Below are 18,427 nucleotides of genomic sequence, written 5' to 3' on the forward strand. Positions count from 1 at the left end.
AATAACTGAACTTTCTTCTTGAACGGAAAACTGATCAGAATGTTTTTCGGTTTCACTTCGGAACAAAATAATAAATAACTTTTCAGATCCGCTTTCCGTCCGCCCAAAAATATCTGTTTTTTTTTCTGGTTTCTCGGTTTTGTTTTTATTCCACTCCGACACCCTGCCCCATATTTCTAGAACCCCCTTTGAGAACCTATGCTGTAGTTCACTGCCTTCATCCTTTTGTAGTGTGTAAAGCTTTCCCAGCACGCGAAGTAAGTAAGTATGATGAAGGTTTTAATGGCGCAGCGGCAACAGTGGCCATAATGCGGCAAACAAAAAGCACGCAAAGTCCCTGCGCATTAAAAGTTTGAGAGCTTGTGGCAAGTGATGCAACTATTCCGCGAACTTATCATTACGAAACGTGCGTAATGACGCTTTTCGTGTTGTGCGGGGCCTGCATTTTAGCGGAGGCTCTCGCCATGAGCTGTTTTCGCACTGACAAGAGGAAATGCCCCAGAAACGTCGGCTGCGCCAGCTGCGTTGGAAAATGAAATGTGCGTAGCTATTCTCGGCTCGTGTTTTGTGTGGCGACAATGCTCCGCAAGTCGCGCCAGGCTGTTAGCCCTGCAATTTATTGGTGCCCCAAAGATGCCATGGCACAATTTAAAAAAATTTTTTTTTTATTTAGTTTTAGATCAAACTTCACATTTATTCGAACCATGGAACGGACATCTGATTTTGTTTGTACATGTTAGGTTTTTGCTAGAAGAGCATTGATGAGGGTTGTCTTTTTCTTTCTAATTTTCTAGGATGTATACTGAGTGTTATTATGAAAGCGTCCTTTTTCGAAACCAAGCAGGGCTATCTTTTTGGGAGAGATAATTCATGGGATGATCTTGTGAGGGTAGGTAGTTGGTTGGATAATCTCTTGAATGTCGATAATATGGTAAGTAATCTCTCGGCATTGAATTATCCATTCAGGTTTACTTGTCATTTTATTCTTTTTTTTACTACACTTCCAATACCATTGTTGTCAGACCAACTCGGTTGTAGAAGTCTGTACTGGTGGGGGGGAGGTGGGGGTGAGGGTGGGAAGGTGCCTAGTATTTCACCTGTCAGAATATTTTAGACTGTTTCTAATATGACTTAAAAATTACTTCTTTTTTTTTTTATTAATAACATAGTTTTGCTGTGTTGTAGGCATCAACAAAGTTCCTATTCTCACCACTTCTGCACAGCAAAAACCGTGTTTCTACGAGCGCGACACATTTACAGCAGGTTTGACAAGTCACCCTAGATAAACATATGTACTTTTGCTTGGTTTCATTTGAAGTGCTGTTAATTTATGGTATTTGTTGAGACAGCTTGCTTGCAGACAAAGATACTCAATGCGCTTACAGCGCCGCCACTGGTAAAATTCAGACGTTACTCCGGGTGCCTTCTGTTGTGCTCTGTCTACAAAAAGTTTGATAACTTGGCATATTCAAAACTGTAGCATGCAACAACATAACTTAGCGCTTCCAGTACAGCAATATTGTGAGATTGAGTTAACATGAGGTGAGTTAAGTGAGAAAAAGAAGTTTGATTCATTGTCGGCTACAGCCCGAGTTGGTGGCAGCAAGTGGAAATTAGAATAAATTGTTTTAAATCGAGATAAGTTTGTGCCAAAACGAGGTGGCAACAAACAGAGCTGTAGCGAATTGTCGGAACAACTCTGTGATTAGGGTGTGCAATTAGACTTAAATGGATTAAAAACGAGGGCATTTTTGATGCTACTACTGCCGTTGTGATACTTACATTAAAAAAAGTTCTTTTAAGCACTTTTTTTAATTCTGTTTCTGGGGCTCCCCCCAGCCCCGCATTACCTGTATTGAAGTTTACTCGAACACCAGGCGTACAACTGGGACACAGCTGCTCCTGCATTTTTGCGGAACGCTGTTGTTAATTTACTTTTTGCAGCTTATTTCTCACAAAAGGGACGTATTTCGGGAGCTTGCAACGCTGCAGGTACCATTTAGCAGTGGAAAATGTTGGTTCAGTAGAACTGGGTTTATGTAGACCCAAATTTATTTTAGTTTACAGGGTTAATCAAACACTATGAGGAATGGTAACATACAAAGTTTCAGTCTTATAGGCCAATTCTACAGCATCCAGTGGTCATCAAGCTCCAGGAAAAAGTGACTTCAGTGTGGAGTTTATTAAAAAGTACCTAATAATTATTGGAAAAAGAAATTGGCTTGTGTGTATGTTTCTACAGTCTAGAGCTTGCTCTGCCTCAATTGGCGATGAGATGAGAAATTTAGCCAGTGCAGTACAACCGCTAGCCTGGGGTCTCTACCTTGCACCATGCAGTAGCGATACCCGACTGCACGTCAGTACGATGCTCATCCAGATGGAAACAAAATTTCTGTTTTAATGTGAAGTACAGTGCCCATAGTACAAGTTAAGTTAAAAATCAATTGTAACAAAAGACACCCTCCAACAAAATATAAACTTTTTTTTTTTTTTTAAATTTAGTTGTTAGTATGAAGGAGTGAGTGTTTTTAGATCATAAGCACCTTAATTTGCTCCTGAGATAATTTCAGTTCAGGATGCCACCGAATGAAGTCTTTTCATCTTCAGAATCTCAAGTGATAGGTCTCCTCACACAAACTATCCTGCCAAAAAGTGAAACGGAGAAAAGTGCATTTTAAAATTCAACTTTAGAGATATTTTATATTTATTTTGATGGGGTTCCAGGCACTTAAAACGCCACCTAAAGTTTAGATAGCATCTTACTCTTTGAGGCTATGTTGTTCCCCTGGCAAAAGCTTCCAGCTCGTTCTGGTAACGGGCGAGCTGGCTTTGATAGCAGGCATTCCTCGACAGGTAACTGCCAAGAACAAAGGGGAAGATGAAACTAATGAAAAGAGTGCCAAAGTGGCAAAGCGACCTGAAGTGGAAGACGTTGTCGAAAGCCTCTGAACGAACATAACAAAGTTACGACATTGCCGGGCGGGGCCAGTCGTAAGCCCATTTTCGGATATCAACCAATTGGATCGCTCGTACCTTGTTTCCCACATTTTTTTCTGTTTGGACGTACGGTGTTCCTTCGACTTGAAGCGTGATAGCTCTCGGAAACTTCGACTTGTACTTTAGTGAATCCGTTCAGTAAAAATGAGAGAGAGACATTGCGACGTACATGGGGGCACAGCCTCCCTCTTCGCCTATACATAGGTGCTCGATTTCAATATTGAAATAAAAGCAGTTACTTTAATTTCGAGTCTGATGACTACCAATGTACCGCAGTACATTCGGTATTCGAAATTTTGCAAAGAATAAGAGAATATAGATCTTTTTACCAAACTCCTTTGAAATGCTGAGCAGCTATAACAAGCATATAGGCTTGTGTGATTTTGACATAGGTTTAAATAAGTGTGCACTTGAACATCTTGTTTCTTTTTAAATCCATAGAAGTGTTCATGAAGTTTTCGCTAAGCAGTTTCGAAGCCCCTGAACTTAGTGTGAGCTTGTCGGTTATTGGAATCGTGGATTGCGGAAGTAATTCAAGTCATATATTGAGGAAGGAAAAGGACGGACAGATGCTAACTTCCAGCAAACTGCAACATTAAAAGGCTTTTTTTTTTTTTTTTTCAAAATATGCTTGAGCGATTGGTCTCTTAAAAATAGATGGACAAGTTTTGCCGTTGAGTCTTTTTTGTTTTTCAATAGCGTCTTGCCGCCCTTTGACGGTCAATGGTCGGTCGGGGGAGTTTTTGGTTCGGAGACATCTGAGAATCGTTGTGAGGCTCACATTTTTCTTTCTTCATCGACCATCTTTCTTTTAATTTATGGTCTAATGGTATTGCGATGAGCTTATACTTCTTAACCCTTAAGCTGACAGTGCGGTGGAAGCTATGCACTAACAATGTCCCTTTATTCATCTGACCCCGCTCTGCGCACGGGTACGAACGTGAGCGTGATCAAGTAATGAAAGATGGACATACGACTGGCCCAAAAGGCACGTAGCTTCCACCGCACTGTCAACTTAGGGGTGAACGGAGTACAGTGCCATTTGGTAAGTTGTCAGCAAAAGCAGTCGGACCATAGAGCCTCACAAATGGTAAAATGAGAATGATTTCTGCAGTTTTATCCGGTGCTGCAGAGTTCCAGCACCAGTTGGATCCAGTACCGCAACCCTTGCGGCACCGGATGCATCATTGGAAGGTTATGATAGCATCGTTGTGACGTAAACTATGTCTCGGGGTGATTAGGGTTTGCTTGGATCCTCACTGTCAGCTTGCATGGGACGCTGTCTTTTAATCTGGTTGCCAGTCTTGCTCGATAATTTGTTGCAAATGAGTGCAGCAAGTCCAATTTCATGTTTTTTTTTCTTTCAGCTTCTTCCACTCTGTTGTTTGTGACAGTGGTGCCCTCAAGTGTGCCCTCAAGGCAGCCAGGAGGAGCTTCGCTGGTAAGCATCCATAAGACTTGCGCACGTGTCCAAAAAGAAACGTTTACCATAAATTGCCGAGAAAACGCCCACTCTCGACGTTTAAAGCTGGTCCAGACGCTCGAGTTTGAGCACGACCGAGCGAACCACGATCTCTTACGATGGGAGAACACACCAAGAACACGCTGTCATTCTGGTGCCGTCTAGTATCGCGTGGCCCTGGAAGTGCGTATAACTAGAGTTAGGTTGTTGCTTCTCTCAACGTGGTGGGAGGCAGATTCTGCTCTGACGGTGTGGAGCGCAGCGGCACGAACGTCGCTGAGTGACCGGTCGACTTGCTGCCAGTATTGAATTGTGTACATTTTTTTAAACGTCCAAGTTACAACTCCCAGCTTGGGAGACCATCCTTACTAGTCCCGGGTCTCTCAACCCAAGTCCCCCAAAATCTTTCCTCATTCCTTTCTTCGAAATTTAACCTTTCCCTCTCTCGCAGACCACACGACCAGTCAGTTCAGATATGACTTTGTCACATTACTGGGACTGAATCAGTCGTGGAAAAGGTCATCAATTACTGCTTAGACTAACCGCGTACCCAAAGCCCCCAAAAGTTTGCACCTTCCCTTAATCCGACGCGACAGGGAGGTGCCGAACTGGGCTGGTCATAGTGTCCCCTGCGCTAGATGATAAATAGGAAAGAAAATGTCGGGGAAAACGTCTAATAGCTGTGACGAGCCACATCAATCCCCGGGGCACTCCTCGTGTCACTGCCCGCCCCAGAAGGTTACACTGCCCTTGCGGACGCAAAGAAACATTAACAAGAAAAAAGGAAACAGCGCTTCAGAACTTAACTACAAGAATGAAGGTTTTGCAGTATTGCAAGACCAAATTTATGAGCTATCTATGAGGAACGATCATAACTAGGGTTCCGTGTTTCCAGATAAGTTCGAAAAACTTGGGAAAAATGCTCGCGGGTGAAATTTTTTATGAATTCGGATTTATTCGAAAAATTCATGATTTCTAGGTCTCACGAAGGAAAAATAAAAAGGAATAAAGAGCACGAAATTGCGGCATTCTGCGAATTAATTGCGTGAGAGCATAGGGTCAGAGATCTTGAGGAGAGGGTGACTTCGGTTTCTTTCAAAATGTTGGACTATTGACAAGAGGGAGTTGACTGTTCATCGCGTCAAGGTTCGTTCAAAACAGCGGGTCGTACTCTTGGGTCGCGGCAAAACCCACTATTTCACTTGCCAGTTTGGAGCATACTTTTTGTACTTCTTAGAGGGAGGAGATGTTGTGTTTTTATGATGGCAAAAGCTATGAACTTGTAGATTTTGAGGAGAGGGGCAGGGCAGCTGGAGCTTCCTTGCTTCCCAGCAACTATGTCCAGGCGTTTAATTATTTCAAAGTATCGACATTAATTGAAGCAACACTTTGTGCCATACTGATCATGAAACAGTTAGTATTGCCCCGCTGCCAAGTGCATTTGCAGACACACCTTGTTAAGATGGAACCCTGGGCGAGTTGACGAGAGTGAGAAAAAACACATAGAAAGACTAACATGCCATTTGATACAGGTTACTTTTTACGAATTTAGTGTGTGTTTGTGTCCGGATAATATTTATTTTTATTTTTAATAGTGAAAAACTGGAAACATGATGTAACCTCCGAGTTATGGTGAATCGTAAATCTAAAAGGAATAAACTTCGATAAACCTCGAATTTTCACCGAAAAATAAGCTGAGAAAAACACCCTCCGAATTTAACGAAAAATAAACCCCTCAAACACAAAATCCTTATAACTTTGTGAGAACTAGTATCTTAGGCCCACGGTGAAAGAATAATGCGCAAGAAAATGAGGCAATATTGCCGCCTGCTTGGCAGAGTCGGCATTGGACGATAATTGAGGAACATGGTGCCGTTACCCTAAGAATGGCTTACTTGGAGCTCCGATCGCCTCTTTGCTTTGGCGTTCCAAGGCAGCCAAAATACGTGGCGAGATGGCAGACGCTTTCCTCTGGTTTATTAGGTGTGCCTCGTTCGTGCGGATGCCTCCATTCTACTCAGAAATCGTCCATAATGTAAATTGTTTGTGTTAGCGAATCAAGGTTAACCCATTCGCTACCGTGCAAGTTGCGCGTTGCCAGGCTGTCTGTACTGCACGTTTTTTGCCCCTAAAATGCCCACTCTAGGCATGACTGCTTTTACTTGTATATGTTTTTACAGTAAAACGCCATGCAGAAAACAAAAAAAAAAATGTTTATTTACATTCTTAAGTGATTGGTTAGAGTCTACAAATCGCTAGGAATTCACAAATTCTTCCTCGTATGGAAGATCTTGAAGCACTCGGGCATGTGCAGAGCCGCGCCGCACTTCTTGCACTCCCATCAACTTTCACTTTTCTCGCCTTGTGCCCTGCACATTTGGCACTGCCTTCATGGGTTTTGCTTGACAGGATTCGGCGGAATCTGACGGGGGAAGTGTGCTCACTCTGCGGCCTCAAGGCGCGTGGAAGGACAGTCCGACAGGCTGCTTTCCTCATCTCTGGTATCTGGGAAGAGCTGTTTCCACAATAATTTCATCAGAGAGGTCCACTTTCCAGTCAGTGTAGCTTCGCCGTTTTCCTGTTTTCTTTGCATGAATCACGTAGGCATTGTACACAGCCATGTCAAGGACATAGAAGATTGTCTTGTATCCTTTTGCGTAGCGACGCACAATCGGAAATGATGCAAGCTGCTGGTCTTGCCGGTCAACACCTCCCATTCCCCTGTTGTACTCTTGCACGACTAGAGGCTTCAGTACTGGTTCATTTCCCCTGTGCCGTCTCTTTCCAGTGCCAATGATGTCAGCACCACTGTGGCTTGTTGAAAGCATGGTACTAACAGGCTTTCGATCCTGCGACTGAATAGCCATGATGTCATGTGAGAACGAAGTCTTGCATCCACCCTTTGCCAGCTTCCGTGCTTTCAGATCTTTCAGCATATTCTTCCTGTTTGTTCTGACTGTTCCGACAGCGTTGGATCCACCGTTCTTGATGGCCAGGAAGAGATGCGGTGAGGAGTACCAGTTGTCTAAGTTAATGGCATGTCTATCACCAAGACGGTCTCCGAGGAGGTCGATAACAATTGCTTCGCTGCATAGCATTGAAGCGGTCGCATCTGACTTAGTATCCTTGCCCATATAAATGGAGAAGTTGAGGCAGTAGCCACTGGACGATTCACAAAGCTTGTAAAACTCGATTCCGAAACGAGCACGCTTGGAAAGGTTGAACTGGACGTAAGCCAGGTGTCCACGGAACTTCATCAAGCTCTCGTCAACGGAGAGGTTCTCATGAGCAGAGTGAGCACTTGCAAATGCTTTCACCATGTGGTTGATGATTGGACGCAGCTTACAAAGCCTGTCGTCTGTTCCCGTTGCCGCCACATCGCAGAAATGAAGGTACTTCGAGAGCGAGCATCCAAAAGTGCTTTCTTGGCATCACCAACCCAAAGAACGGGTACTGATCACACTCTTTCTGACCAGTAGGTGTTTATGGAACTTTCCTTCACTTGGCTCACCAAGATGCACAAGGCAATATAAATTTTGATCTCTCCTGGAGTCATAGGAAACCATGCTGCATCTGTCTCAGTGCTCTGCTTCTTCCTTGCGAAGGCATTTGTGTAGTCCGTCACCAGCTCCCAAACATCATCTCCAAGGAGCGCTTTCAGCGTTTTCAAAGGCAAGCTGTTGTCACCTAGGGCTGTGCTTTTTCGCCGCTTGAGTCTTGCGGACCCAGAAAAGGGAATTTTCCAGACTTTTTCGACAGCGTCGTTGTCAGCCCATGACCATTCCTCCATTCTCGGTCACTTAGGCGTCGCACAACCACGGCTATCTTGTTGTGATTCTGATTCCGAACTGCTGTCAGAATCGCTCCCATCATCGGTAGAAGGCTTTGACAACTCACTCTCCTCAGCAGACATCCCGTCATTATCGCTGTCAAAAAGGATATCTTTAATTTCATCCTCAGAGAGGCCACGGCGACTACTCGACGCTGCCATCTTCTCCAAGCACACAGCGATAGAACAAGAAAGACGACACACAAAAGAACGCGCTCAGACAAACACAGCGAACAGAACAACTCTCGCCATCTGTTGGCAATATATCTAACTACACTACACCTAGTCTACATAGTGCGCCATCTATGAATGGCTTTTTAAAACAGAAATATATGTAGCCCAGTGAATCGCTGGCTTTGGCAATCAGTGAATCAACATTACAATACGGACAAACAGAGGCCACTCGAAACGCCAGCAAGAAATCCTGCAAGAGGGATTAAACACGATCGATAGATATTTCAAATCGATTGGACTTAATCCATCGCCAAAAAAGACCTGATACATGATTTTCGGCTACAAGGCACCTGCCAACGTGAAACTAAAACTTAACGGGACTACTATCGAAAAGACAGAGGATCACCAAATACTGGGAATAACAGCCAATGTTAGGAACGACCCAACTAAATGGATACAAAGAATGACCAAAACGTGGAAACAAGGAACATCGCTAATCAGAAGAATGGCAAACAGACTCGGAGGGGCGGGAGAAAAAGTGGCTCGAACACTGACTCAAACAGTGCTCATCTCCAAAATTATGTGTGGGCTAAGATTTTACAAGATCGATAAAAAGAACATGGAGAAACTGGAAAGTTTACTAAACGATGTGAGATGGTGCATTGCAGGATTGCCGCGAAACGTCAAGATAGAAGAACTACACAAGTGCGTCCCTTTCCCGAGTTTTGAGGAATGACGGGCGACACAGGAAGAAATGCACAAAATTAAGATGCTCAATACGAAAGAAAGGCGACGCATCATGAATCTGCTAAATCAAGACACGAGCAAACTGGATGAATTTCCAGAACAGATGCCACCATGGGAACGGATAATGGTAGTTCCAGGTACTCCCATTCCCAAGAGCATGGGCCTTGATCACCAGGAAAAAAGAAGAAGATATGTCAAAAAACACAACGAAGAAATTGAGCTCATCTGCAATGACCCCGAGTGAGCGATATACTATACGGACGCGGCGGTCAGCAACAGTAATGCAACGATAGCCTTTCACCTCCTAAACGTAGGAACATGGGCATACCCAACAGTCGCAGACACCCCGGAAGAAGCCGAAGCGCAAGCAGTCTTGGCTGCAGTAGAACACGCAAGCAGCAGTACAATAGAAAAGAAAAAAATAACAATTTTTACCGATTCACAAGAGGTTATTAGAGCATGTAAGATACACCATGCGGTAAGCCCGACAATACGAAAAATCCTAAAGGCGGCAATAACAACACTGAAGAAGAAGAATGCAACGATACTCCTGCGTTGGATCCCAGGACACACGGGGATTAAGGGAAATGAGATTGCCAACAAAGTCGCAAAAGAGTATAGTCGTTCCCTCTTTTCTGACAGACCAGGCCAATTTCAACGAGATCACCCATACTCTACTGTATTAAAAAGTTTGAGTAAAGAATACGATCCTATAGCTACCATAAATGAGGCAAAAAAACAACTACAGCAACAACTACGAAACAGGCATCCCGCAGTACAGAATCCTATCCCTTCTGGGCTCAAAAGATACCAAACAGTTCTTTTGAGAAGGGTAAGGACAGGAAGTGCTGTAACCCCGCACCTCCTCAAGAAATGGGAAACACAAGAAAAGTTGAGACAGGACCCAAAATTCATACCAAAACCACCAGAGTGTAACCTTTGTAGAGAAAAGATCCCACCAAATATCGATCATCTAATGTGGGACTGCAAACACTTCAGAAGAGAAAGGGAGGATGCACATACAACAATAGATCTTGAAGATAAGCCCGAAAACCTTAATGAATGGATAAAACCAGCAGGGAATTCCGGAAGAAGACTTCAACTGCTCAGATCTGTCATTTCCTACCTGGAGAAAACGGGCCTCAGTAAAACTTTTTGAATTTTTTTAGACCATGCCGTAGAGCAATTGCCTGAGCTTTAATTATGAAAGAAAATAAACATATTTCATCATCATCATCAGTGAATCGCTGGCTTTGGCAATCTGGCCCCTGATGGCGCGCCTGGCAATTCGCCGGCTTTGGTAGTGAATGGGTTGAACCTCCAACAAATAATAGACAAGCAGCTTAAACATAAAAGGCACACTTCATTTAGATAAAAAATGATTAAATTTGGGTCTGCACGGGCCCTTTTAAGTCTACTTTCTGATCCAAAAACAAATACAGTCGAACCTCGATATAACGAACTTCAATGTAACGAAATCCTCGATTTAACGAAGTATTTTATTTTTCATAATTTCTTGCCCATAGACCCCATGTATTTTTAGTCCCTATATAACGAAGTCTATTTTGCTGCTATTTCAATATAACGAAGCGCCATTGCCATAAAAGGCAATAAATAAATCAACTCTAAAAAAAAAACTTCGGAAAAAAATTGTGGTTAAAAAAAAAAATTATGCGCAAACGCGAGCGCTTGATAGGTTACTTCACGGGGACAGGCCTTCCAACGTTCCTAGGCTGCCCGAGGATGCGGCGCCGGTAGCGCCGGCGAGGCATGCGGCAAAGCGGATTCCGCTAGGCTGGCCAGAAAATGCCGAGCAAAAAGTTAACACGGCATAACAGCATCACCACTGACATTCACTGATCATCATAGTCCACTGTACCGCGGGTAGCGCGGGAGCCAACTTCAGCGGGGGAGCGACATGATGGCGCGACCGCGCGGGCAGTGCCATCTAGGAGAAGACCGAAAAGACCGATTATCGTCTTGCGAGCGTGATGTAAAGCAAAGGCGCAAGCACACTGTGGGTGCTCTGGGCGCAAGGGGGCAAGTAAACTGTGCGGTCAAGAGTGCTGTGTAGGCGTGTAGGTTGGAAACATTGGCACCGCCTAAACTAAACAGCTTTATTTTTTAACCGGGCGGTTCACTCACGTGCTTGCTGCCATAAGGAAACGTAAAGTTCTTTCTTTGGATGAGAAAGCAAACGTTTTGGACGCCATCCTGAAGAAACTGCCGAGATCACGAGCACTCGGGAAGTGCTCGACGCAATGGACGTTTTGAGGAGGTACACGGCGTCGCATGGGCAGCAAGATGCCGTGCAAGCGCTCTGGGCGCTCGAACGCCGTATGACGCCGCCGACGCCGCTGCTACTGTCGGACAAGGCGCAAGCAAAACTCGCGGACTACTTTGCCCCTAAATAAATGTCATTTTCGGTGAGTTTTCATACCCGTAAAATGTTTCGGAATTTTTTTTTTTTCGCCAAATTTTGATTTAGCGAAATTTCAATGTAACGAAGTAAATTGCGAATTTTACCGACTTCGTTACATCGAGGTTCAACTGTATTTACGGTTTTTTTTTTCACCGCCAAAATAAACTATGCATCGCCGGACGTCTGTTTTTCGCCTGCCGGCGCCTACATTGACTGCCGGCGCTACATTGAAGTGGAGATTGAGCGTTTGGCGATGCATAGATTATTTTTGCAATAAAAGGAAATGCCAAATTTTCTTTTTCTTTAGGACACGTTGCACGTCTGTTATTAGTTGGCATCCTTGAGCGTCATCAAAACCACGGACCCCGAAGTCTCCAACATGGTTCCTAGGAGCCCAGCTCTTCCCAGAGCACCGTCTCATGTTCCCCAAGCTTCAAAATTTACTCGATACCCCCTGAACCTAAGTAATATATTTTTCTGGTTTAGCACTATTTCAGCTGGTTGGAGCCACCCCATTGGTGCATGATTATGAGCTACGCACTCACTACACTCCAGCCACCCGTAAGCTGACAGTGCTGCAGAAGCTGCAAGCTCGTGGGACCAGTCATGCGTTGACCTTCCGCCAGATGATCGCGCTCACGGCCAAACCCATGCATGAAGAGCAGTGCCAGGTGTCGACTGATTGGTCTAGCGGGTGCGTAGCTCCCGGCGCACTGTAGGCTTAAGGGTGAACAGGGTGCACTATGTGCCTTGTTGAGTACAAGGCCTGTGGGCTTCTGCACCGCTTTATTGAATCAATACCAAGACCGGGAGCCAACCATGTCTGTCAGTTGAGAGATGTGGGCGTTTCTCGAGACAGAGTTTGAAAATTCCTGCTGTAGAGAATTGTTGGGAGGAAGGGGTCAGCATTCCATTTGGTCTAAAAGTCGGGAAAAACCGAACCATCAATCCTTGGTTGGGTCTCATCTTTTTCTTAAAGGGCCCATGAAATGGACTTTGGGTTGGGATAAATCATTTTCGATTGGGATTCTACTAATAGCACATCGTTCAGTGGGCCAAAAGAAAAAAAGGTAGAAAGACAAAAGCCTGACTTTCAATGCGAAAATTTGAAAACACAGCGGACTATTTCGTACCTCCTCCCCTTCGTAAGCTCTCTGCCTCTTTCACTGTGATACATCCACGGTCCCAAAAGCGCGTCATCGGGTCGAAACTGACGTCACACAAAACCGGACCTCGCTTAGTCCCTTCATCCCTAAGCTGACATTGTGGTGGAAGCTACGCGCTTGCCGAACCAATCAGCCGCCTCCCTTTATCACCTGACCTCGATCTCTGCGCGTGGGTATGCGCGGAGAAGCGTGATCATGTGGCAAGTGTGGCTGGCCCAACGAGCGCGTAGCTTCCACAGCACTGTCAGCTCCGGGGTAAACGGGTTGGGGAAAGCAATCTTAATTTTGAGCGACGGGCTAATCTTCTAGGGGGACAATGGCTCTGTCCGGGTACATAAACCAGATTCCGAGCAAGAGGGGCCTTCCCTCTTTTTGTCTTCTTGAACTGTTTGGTAGAATGCGCGATTTATGATTTGAGGAGGAAAGCTAAACAGGAAAAAGTTGGAAAGGCGTTTCATGACCCCTTTAACAGCAAACAACAAACAATGGTGGCACTCTGGGTGCCCTCTTTGACCCAAGAGCCTCACTGACCTATTTTTTCTTCTTTTTTTTTTTTATGTTTGAAAATTTTTGGAAATGTGCTTGTGGTAATCGGACAGTGGTGCACCTATATACCCAGTTTATTCCCAAATAGCTGTTCATGGTCTGACCTGCAGGTTTCTACATTAACAGGGAAGGGTTGTACGAGGACAGATCTGTTTCCTACTGTAGAGCAAGGTACAGCAGGGGACAGATATAGCGTGAATGTTTCTGGCCAAATGGGAGCAGACACTCTAAATAACCTTGGCACACTCCATTTCCCAGTTGTCTTGCAGGTGCCACCATTTTGTTGCCTAGTGCAGGGGGGCACAGTTGGCGACGGTTTCATTTAGAAAATACGACTTCTTTAAGTATGGAGTCAGGAAGTTCGGGAAATATCGTTTTTCTCTGTCGCAGGCTGCTGTAACATTTCTAAAGGATCGGACAGCATTTTGTGCGACTTCAGACAAAGATTCAGGCAACCAGCAGTAATGATTTCAAGCAAGATGATAGCTGAAGTGTCGTTACGCCAAAGTGTAGCTTATCTGGTGGCTCTATACCCTGTTTCACCTGTGGAGTTACCATAAAATTCCCTAAAAGGTGTCCTCTCCCGAGAGATCGCCCATCCCTTTTTTCTGGCTAAATATCCGTAACACAAAAATTCCTAAAAGCCGTCCAACCGCCGATTCCTGTCTGACGCCACGCGATGTCTGACGGAAATCGCGTAAAGCGCGCGATCTGTGGTACCAGTAGGTATGACAAGCGAGTTCATATCAGGTTTTTGTGTTTTTGTCCGCGATATCGCCTCCCGTAACACGCGAGTTCCTGCTTGTATATTGCAGGGGTCTCCGAACCCCGGCCCGCATCTGGCCCGTGGAAGTCTTCAGACTGACCTGTGGCTGGAAGGGCACCACGGGCCTTTTTAGGGGGAGGCTTCAGTTGTCGAAACTGTTCTTTTAGATTGCAGCTGGTGACTTCGATGGCAAGACAGTGGCAACGACAACGAGTCGATGGGATAACTTTACATTTATTTACGAAGGGCCGGCGGACGACAGACGTTCGCGACCGAACTTCAATACTTCTCTCACCGAACTCTCCTGACACCATTCTCGGGGGTTCTGTTCCCAAGGGTGCACATTCTTTTTGATGGGGGGGACTGTGCTTGCTCGCGGAGCATCGCGTAGGGGTCACTTGTCCTTTCCCATACATGAGCAGCCCTCCTCTCCTCGAAGAGGGGGGGATTTGTCGGCAATGCCAGCGGCGGCTAAAACTAAACTACTATTCAAGGAAAACGTGCGCTCTGTTCCATACACGTGACATACGAGTTGGTAGCGGATTCCCGCCTTTTCGTCCGCAATCTATGCTCGCGATGTCGATTCCCCAAACACGCGAGTGGTCCCCGCGTGTCTATCGTATTGTGAAATGCGATTCTGCTGCGTCTGCGATCTGCGGTATTCGTTCCCGTGCCATGAAAGTTTGTGATAGGTTCCCACGTTTTTGTCCGCATTTGTGGCGGGCTCCTGCATGTTTATTGCTCCGGGAAACTTTAATCTGTGTCCGCGATCTGCGGTATCTGTTCCTGTGAGATGCGAGTTCCCAGTTGGTGGTCCCGTTGGGCCCGTATCACTGGCGACGCCCTAATACGCACAAAGAAAGGGAAAAACATTGCCCATTCTTCTTTTCTATTCCATTTTCTAGCTTATTTTGTAGGAGAACACAGGAATCGCACATTGTATAAAACTAATTAAAGTTGACAAGCACTTTAGCAACTTCAAGTCGCTGCAAAACAAACACGCTAACCCTTTGTCGGCTTTTTTTCTGCTTTCTTTCTCCGCTTTTCTGTCGCTCTCTTTCTCATTTTTTCTCTCGGGACAGCCGATGTCAGCACTTAGGATTTGTTGCATTCTGCTCCCTTATTTACCTTCCTGGTCTCACCTTACATTGGCCTGCAGTGGACACTTAGAAGCCACTCCAGCCAATTCGGTGTTGGGGACGTATGGCACGACTCTGCTTTTCTCGAAGGTTACGTGACGCTCATACGGCATTAAAATGGCTTCAACAACTTGTACTATCCTTTACGGTTCGTCGCGAGGTAAAAATGAGTATGCAGAGGGCAAGTCGCCTGCTTCTTGCGCAGGAGTTGCGGTTACGTCAAAACGAAGCCAGGCTATGATTGGCTTCGATTAAAAGGATAGTGGCTAGACCCAAGTCCTAGATGCCTTGAGGTCTCCACACTATTTTTTTCAATCGGCCAATAAGAGCTCGGCGTTCTGACGTCATCACAACTTCATGCAATAAGCAGACAAACTTGCACACCTCATAGGTGGAAGGTCTGTGCCACTCAATTCCCATTCCCTGGCTTGAAGTGAGAGCAAACTGTTTTCCCTGTTGTAGGAACAGGGGCGGCCGACCGCAGGGACATGAGGCGATGAGCGAGGCGGCCGGAGACCTGCCGGAGTCTCCGGACGCGGCCTGTCCAGCGGCGCCCTGGCTGCCGGCCAACGGCTGTCTGGAGATGCCCTCGCTCTGCTACCAAAGCGGCCCGCCCTTCGACCAGGGATACCACCACCCGGACGACCTCGGGGCACTGGCAGATGCCATGGAGCCCCTTTCCTCCCACCACCACCACCACCATCATCATGCGCTCTCGTCATCGTCGTCGGACCCCTACGGAAGCGCACTCGCAGACCACGGCCGGGAGGGCTCGCTGCGCCTGCCGCCGGTTTCGACCATCATGCAGGCCGCCAAGGAGAGCTTCGAGCTGCCCCAGGAACCGGCGCTGGCAGACGGCCGGCCGCCGCAACGCCATCGGCACGCTCTCCTGGACACGGAGCAGACGCACTTCCTGGCAGCACAGCCGTCGGACGCTGCCAACCCGCTGCTCCACGGCGCCCCGCTCGGCCCTGGCGACCTCCTTGACTCGCCGGGGCTCGCCGAAGTGGGCCAGCAGCGCGACTCCGGGGAACACTCCGGCGGCGACAGGCCGGGCAACGGCGTCGGGTCGGCATCGGCGCAGGCGATGCTGTCGCTGGCGGAGCAGTGGGCGCGGGACGCTGGGGCACCGTCGGCGCTTCGGAGGCCGTCGCCCACCAGCTCGGCGGCAGAAGACTCGTCGCCAATGGCGGCTCGCGACGGGCTCCTCTCAGAGGGCTCGCTGTCGCCGCAGTCGAGCGGCGAGGCGCCGCCCGCGCTCCTTCCGGTCATTCCGTCCCTCTTCTCGTTGAGCGGCGGCCTGCAGCCGCTGCCCCCACTCCTGCTGTCGAGCGTGCTCCCGTCAACGCTGGCTCAACTCCGGCCCGACGAAGCGCCGGCGTCGTCGGGGCCGTCGCAGGTCCGGATCAAGCAGGAACCATCGGAGGACGAGGCGCCGCGTGGCAGCACCAAAGCGCCGCGGCGTGGTGGCGACGGCAGTGCGCCTCTGCCGTCGGGCGATCCCGCGAAGCCGTTCCAGTGCGGGCTGTGCGGCAAGCACCTGGCATCCAAGAACGTGCACCAGCTGCACATGCGGTCGCACTCGGGGGAGAAGCCGTTCACGTGCGCGCTGTGCGGCCACCGGTTCTCGCAGAAGACGTCGCTGACACGGCACATGCGTTCGCACACAGGCGAGCGCCCGTTCCCATGCGAGGTGTGCGGCAAGCGCTTCGCAGACAAGGAGCGCATCAAGATCCACATGCGTACGCACACGGGGGAGAAGCCGTTTGCGTGCGAGGTGTGCGGCAAGACCTTCTCGCAGAAATCGACGGTCAAGCGGCACATGAGCGTGCACACGGGCGAAAAGCCCTTCAAGTGCCCCGTGTGCGCCAAGGGCTTCGCGAACCGGGGGAACCTCAACGCCCACGCCAAGACGCACGCCCACAGCTGAGCGGAGGCCCCACCAGGTGCCCCAAGGGAGTCTTGGCATGACTTGTTTTCTCCGGGGCCGGCGACGTGTCGTCGTTTCATTGTTGTTGTTGTTGTTGTTGACGTTGTTGGGGTCTTTTTTCTCCGTTTTTTTTTTTTATTATTTTTCTATTCCGAGGAGGCATTAGTTTGGCTCGCTCCGGCGAAGGCCGTCCAAGGCGCGCTCGTCCGTCTGCCCAGATACGCAATGTTTTAGTTGCGCTCTGCCTAGCTTCGTGTTTGCACGTGCGGTGTGGCTCTGCGTGCGAGCGGGGTGCAGTGACGACGGCACCTTATTCCTCCGTGCAGAGGCAGCACGGTTTGCTCAGCGGCTTTTGTTTTGGGCTTGTCTCGTAATTCCATTCAGTCGAACTGACGTAGCGTCGGCACCAACGTAACATTAAAACCGACATAATGTAACATCAAATGCTCCGAAGCGAGGCGTATTGCTCCCTATTCGACAGATTCCGATCTGGCTGTCGCTCAAACAGGAACGGTTCTGTTCAGAATGAGTCGCACAAAGGGGATACCTTAAAAAAGGTTACCAGTCCTCTTCCCTCACCTTTCAAAGTTCTGTACCTTGTTCAGAACTAGGCAGTGATGTACGGCATGCTCATCTCTTTAAATCTTCTAAACCTCCTAGCGCTATGTAGATCTTAAGGCTGCTTCTTGCAAGAGCTATAGATGACCGCAAGCGGGGCGACTGGCCGTCGCCATGTCTTTGCTCGTGCGAGCGAGCATGCCCACGCAACTGCAAGCTCGTTAAAGCTGCATTCACGTGCATGCTGCACGTGCTTGCGTGCACAGGGCACCAGTCGGGGCTCCATGTCTGCAGTTATTTGTACAGCTTCCGTATCTGGTGCAGTAGAATCACGATAGGCCTTGCACTCCATTTGCTCGAGCACAGAGTCATGCCATTTCCGGTCACGACACCAGAGGGAGGCGTTGCGGTGCGTTACCGTAAACCAGATTCCTCTTAATAGCATCCCTACTTACCTCACCAGTGTGCTCTGCAGATAGACAAGACCACACTGGCATTGTATCCTGTCTCGGATCAGCTCCATTTCTCTTAAGACTGTCTTCTAGCGGCAGATGTAGAAATCTTGTTCAGATATCTTTGCTCTATGCTCGCCATGTATGTTGTACGTCCTCGGCCATGTGGCCACTGAAATTTGAGAGTGCTGGACGCAACAATCTCGTGTGTCATTGTCACTCCAGACGTCTGTTGCGTC

At 47.6% G+C, this 18,427-nt stretch overlaps 2 protein-coding genes across 2 annotated transcripts; one reads left to right on the forward strand and one right to left on the reverse strand.

Annotated features, from left to right (window-relative positions):
• The first annotated feature begins 4,363 nt into the window (after positions 1-4,363).
• Positions 4,364-17,279, forward strand: LOC8043106 (protein glass). Its single transcript, XM_002416029.5, has 2 exons — positions 4,364-4,438; positions 15,711-17,279. Exon 2 carries the CDS (start codon positions 15,745-15,747, stop codon positions 17,176-17,178), a length of 1,434 nt encoding a protein of 477 aa, XP_002416074.3. The 5' UTR covers positions 4,364-4,438; positions 15,711-15,744; the 3' UTR covers positions 17,179-17,279.
• On the reverse strand, positions 6,952-7,779 carry LOC120837686 (piggyBac transposable element-derived protein 4-like). Its single transcript, XM_040207223.1, has one exon. The coding sequence runs from the start codon at positions 7,777-7,779 to the stop codon at positions 6,952-6,954; it is 828 nt and encodes a 275-aa protein (XP_040063157.1).
• Positions 17,280-18,427: the final 1,148 nt, after the last annotated feature.

The sequence above is a fragment of the Ixodes scapularis genome, unplaced genomic scaffold, assembly GCF_016920785.2.
Source record: "Ixodes scapularis isolate PalLabHiFi unplaced genomic scaffold, ASM1692078v2 PGA_scaffold13__105_contigs__length_92229423, whole genome shotgun sequence".
Lineage (NCBI taxonomy): Eukaryota > Metazoa > Arthropoda > Arachnida > Ixodida > Ixodidae > Ixodes > Ixodes scapularis.

Excerpts from the sequence above, each read along its gene's own strand:
- LOC8043106 (XM_002416029.5), top strand. The coding sequence starts at position 15,745 with ATGAGCGAGGCGGCCGGAGACCTGCCGGAGTCTCCGGACGCGGCCTGT.
- LOC120837686 (XM_040207223.1), bottom strand. The coding sequence starts at position 7,779 with ATGGTGAAAGCATTTGCAAGTGCTCACTCTGCTCATGAGAACCTCTCC.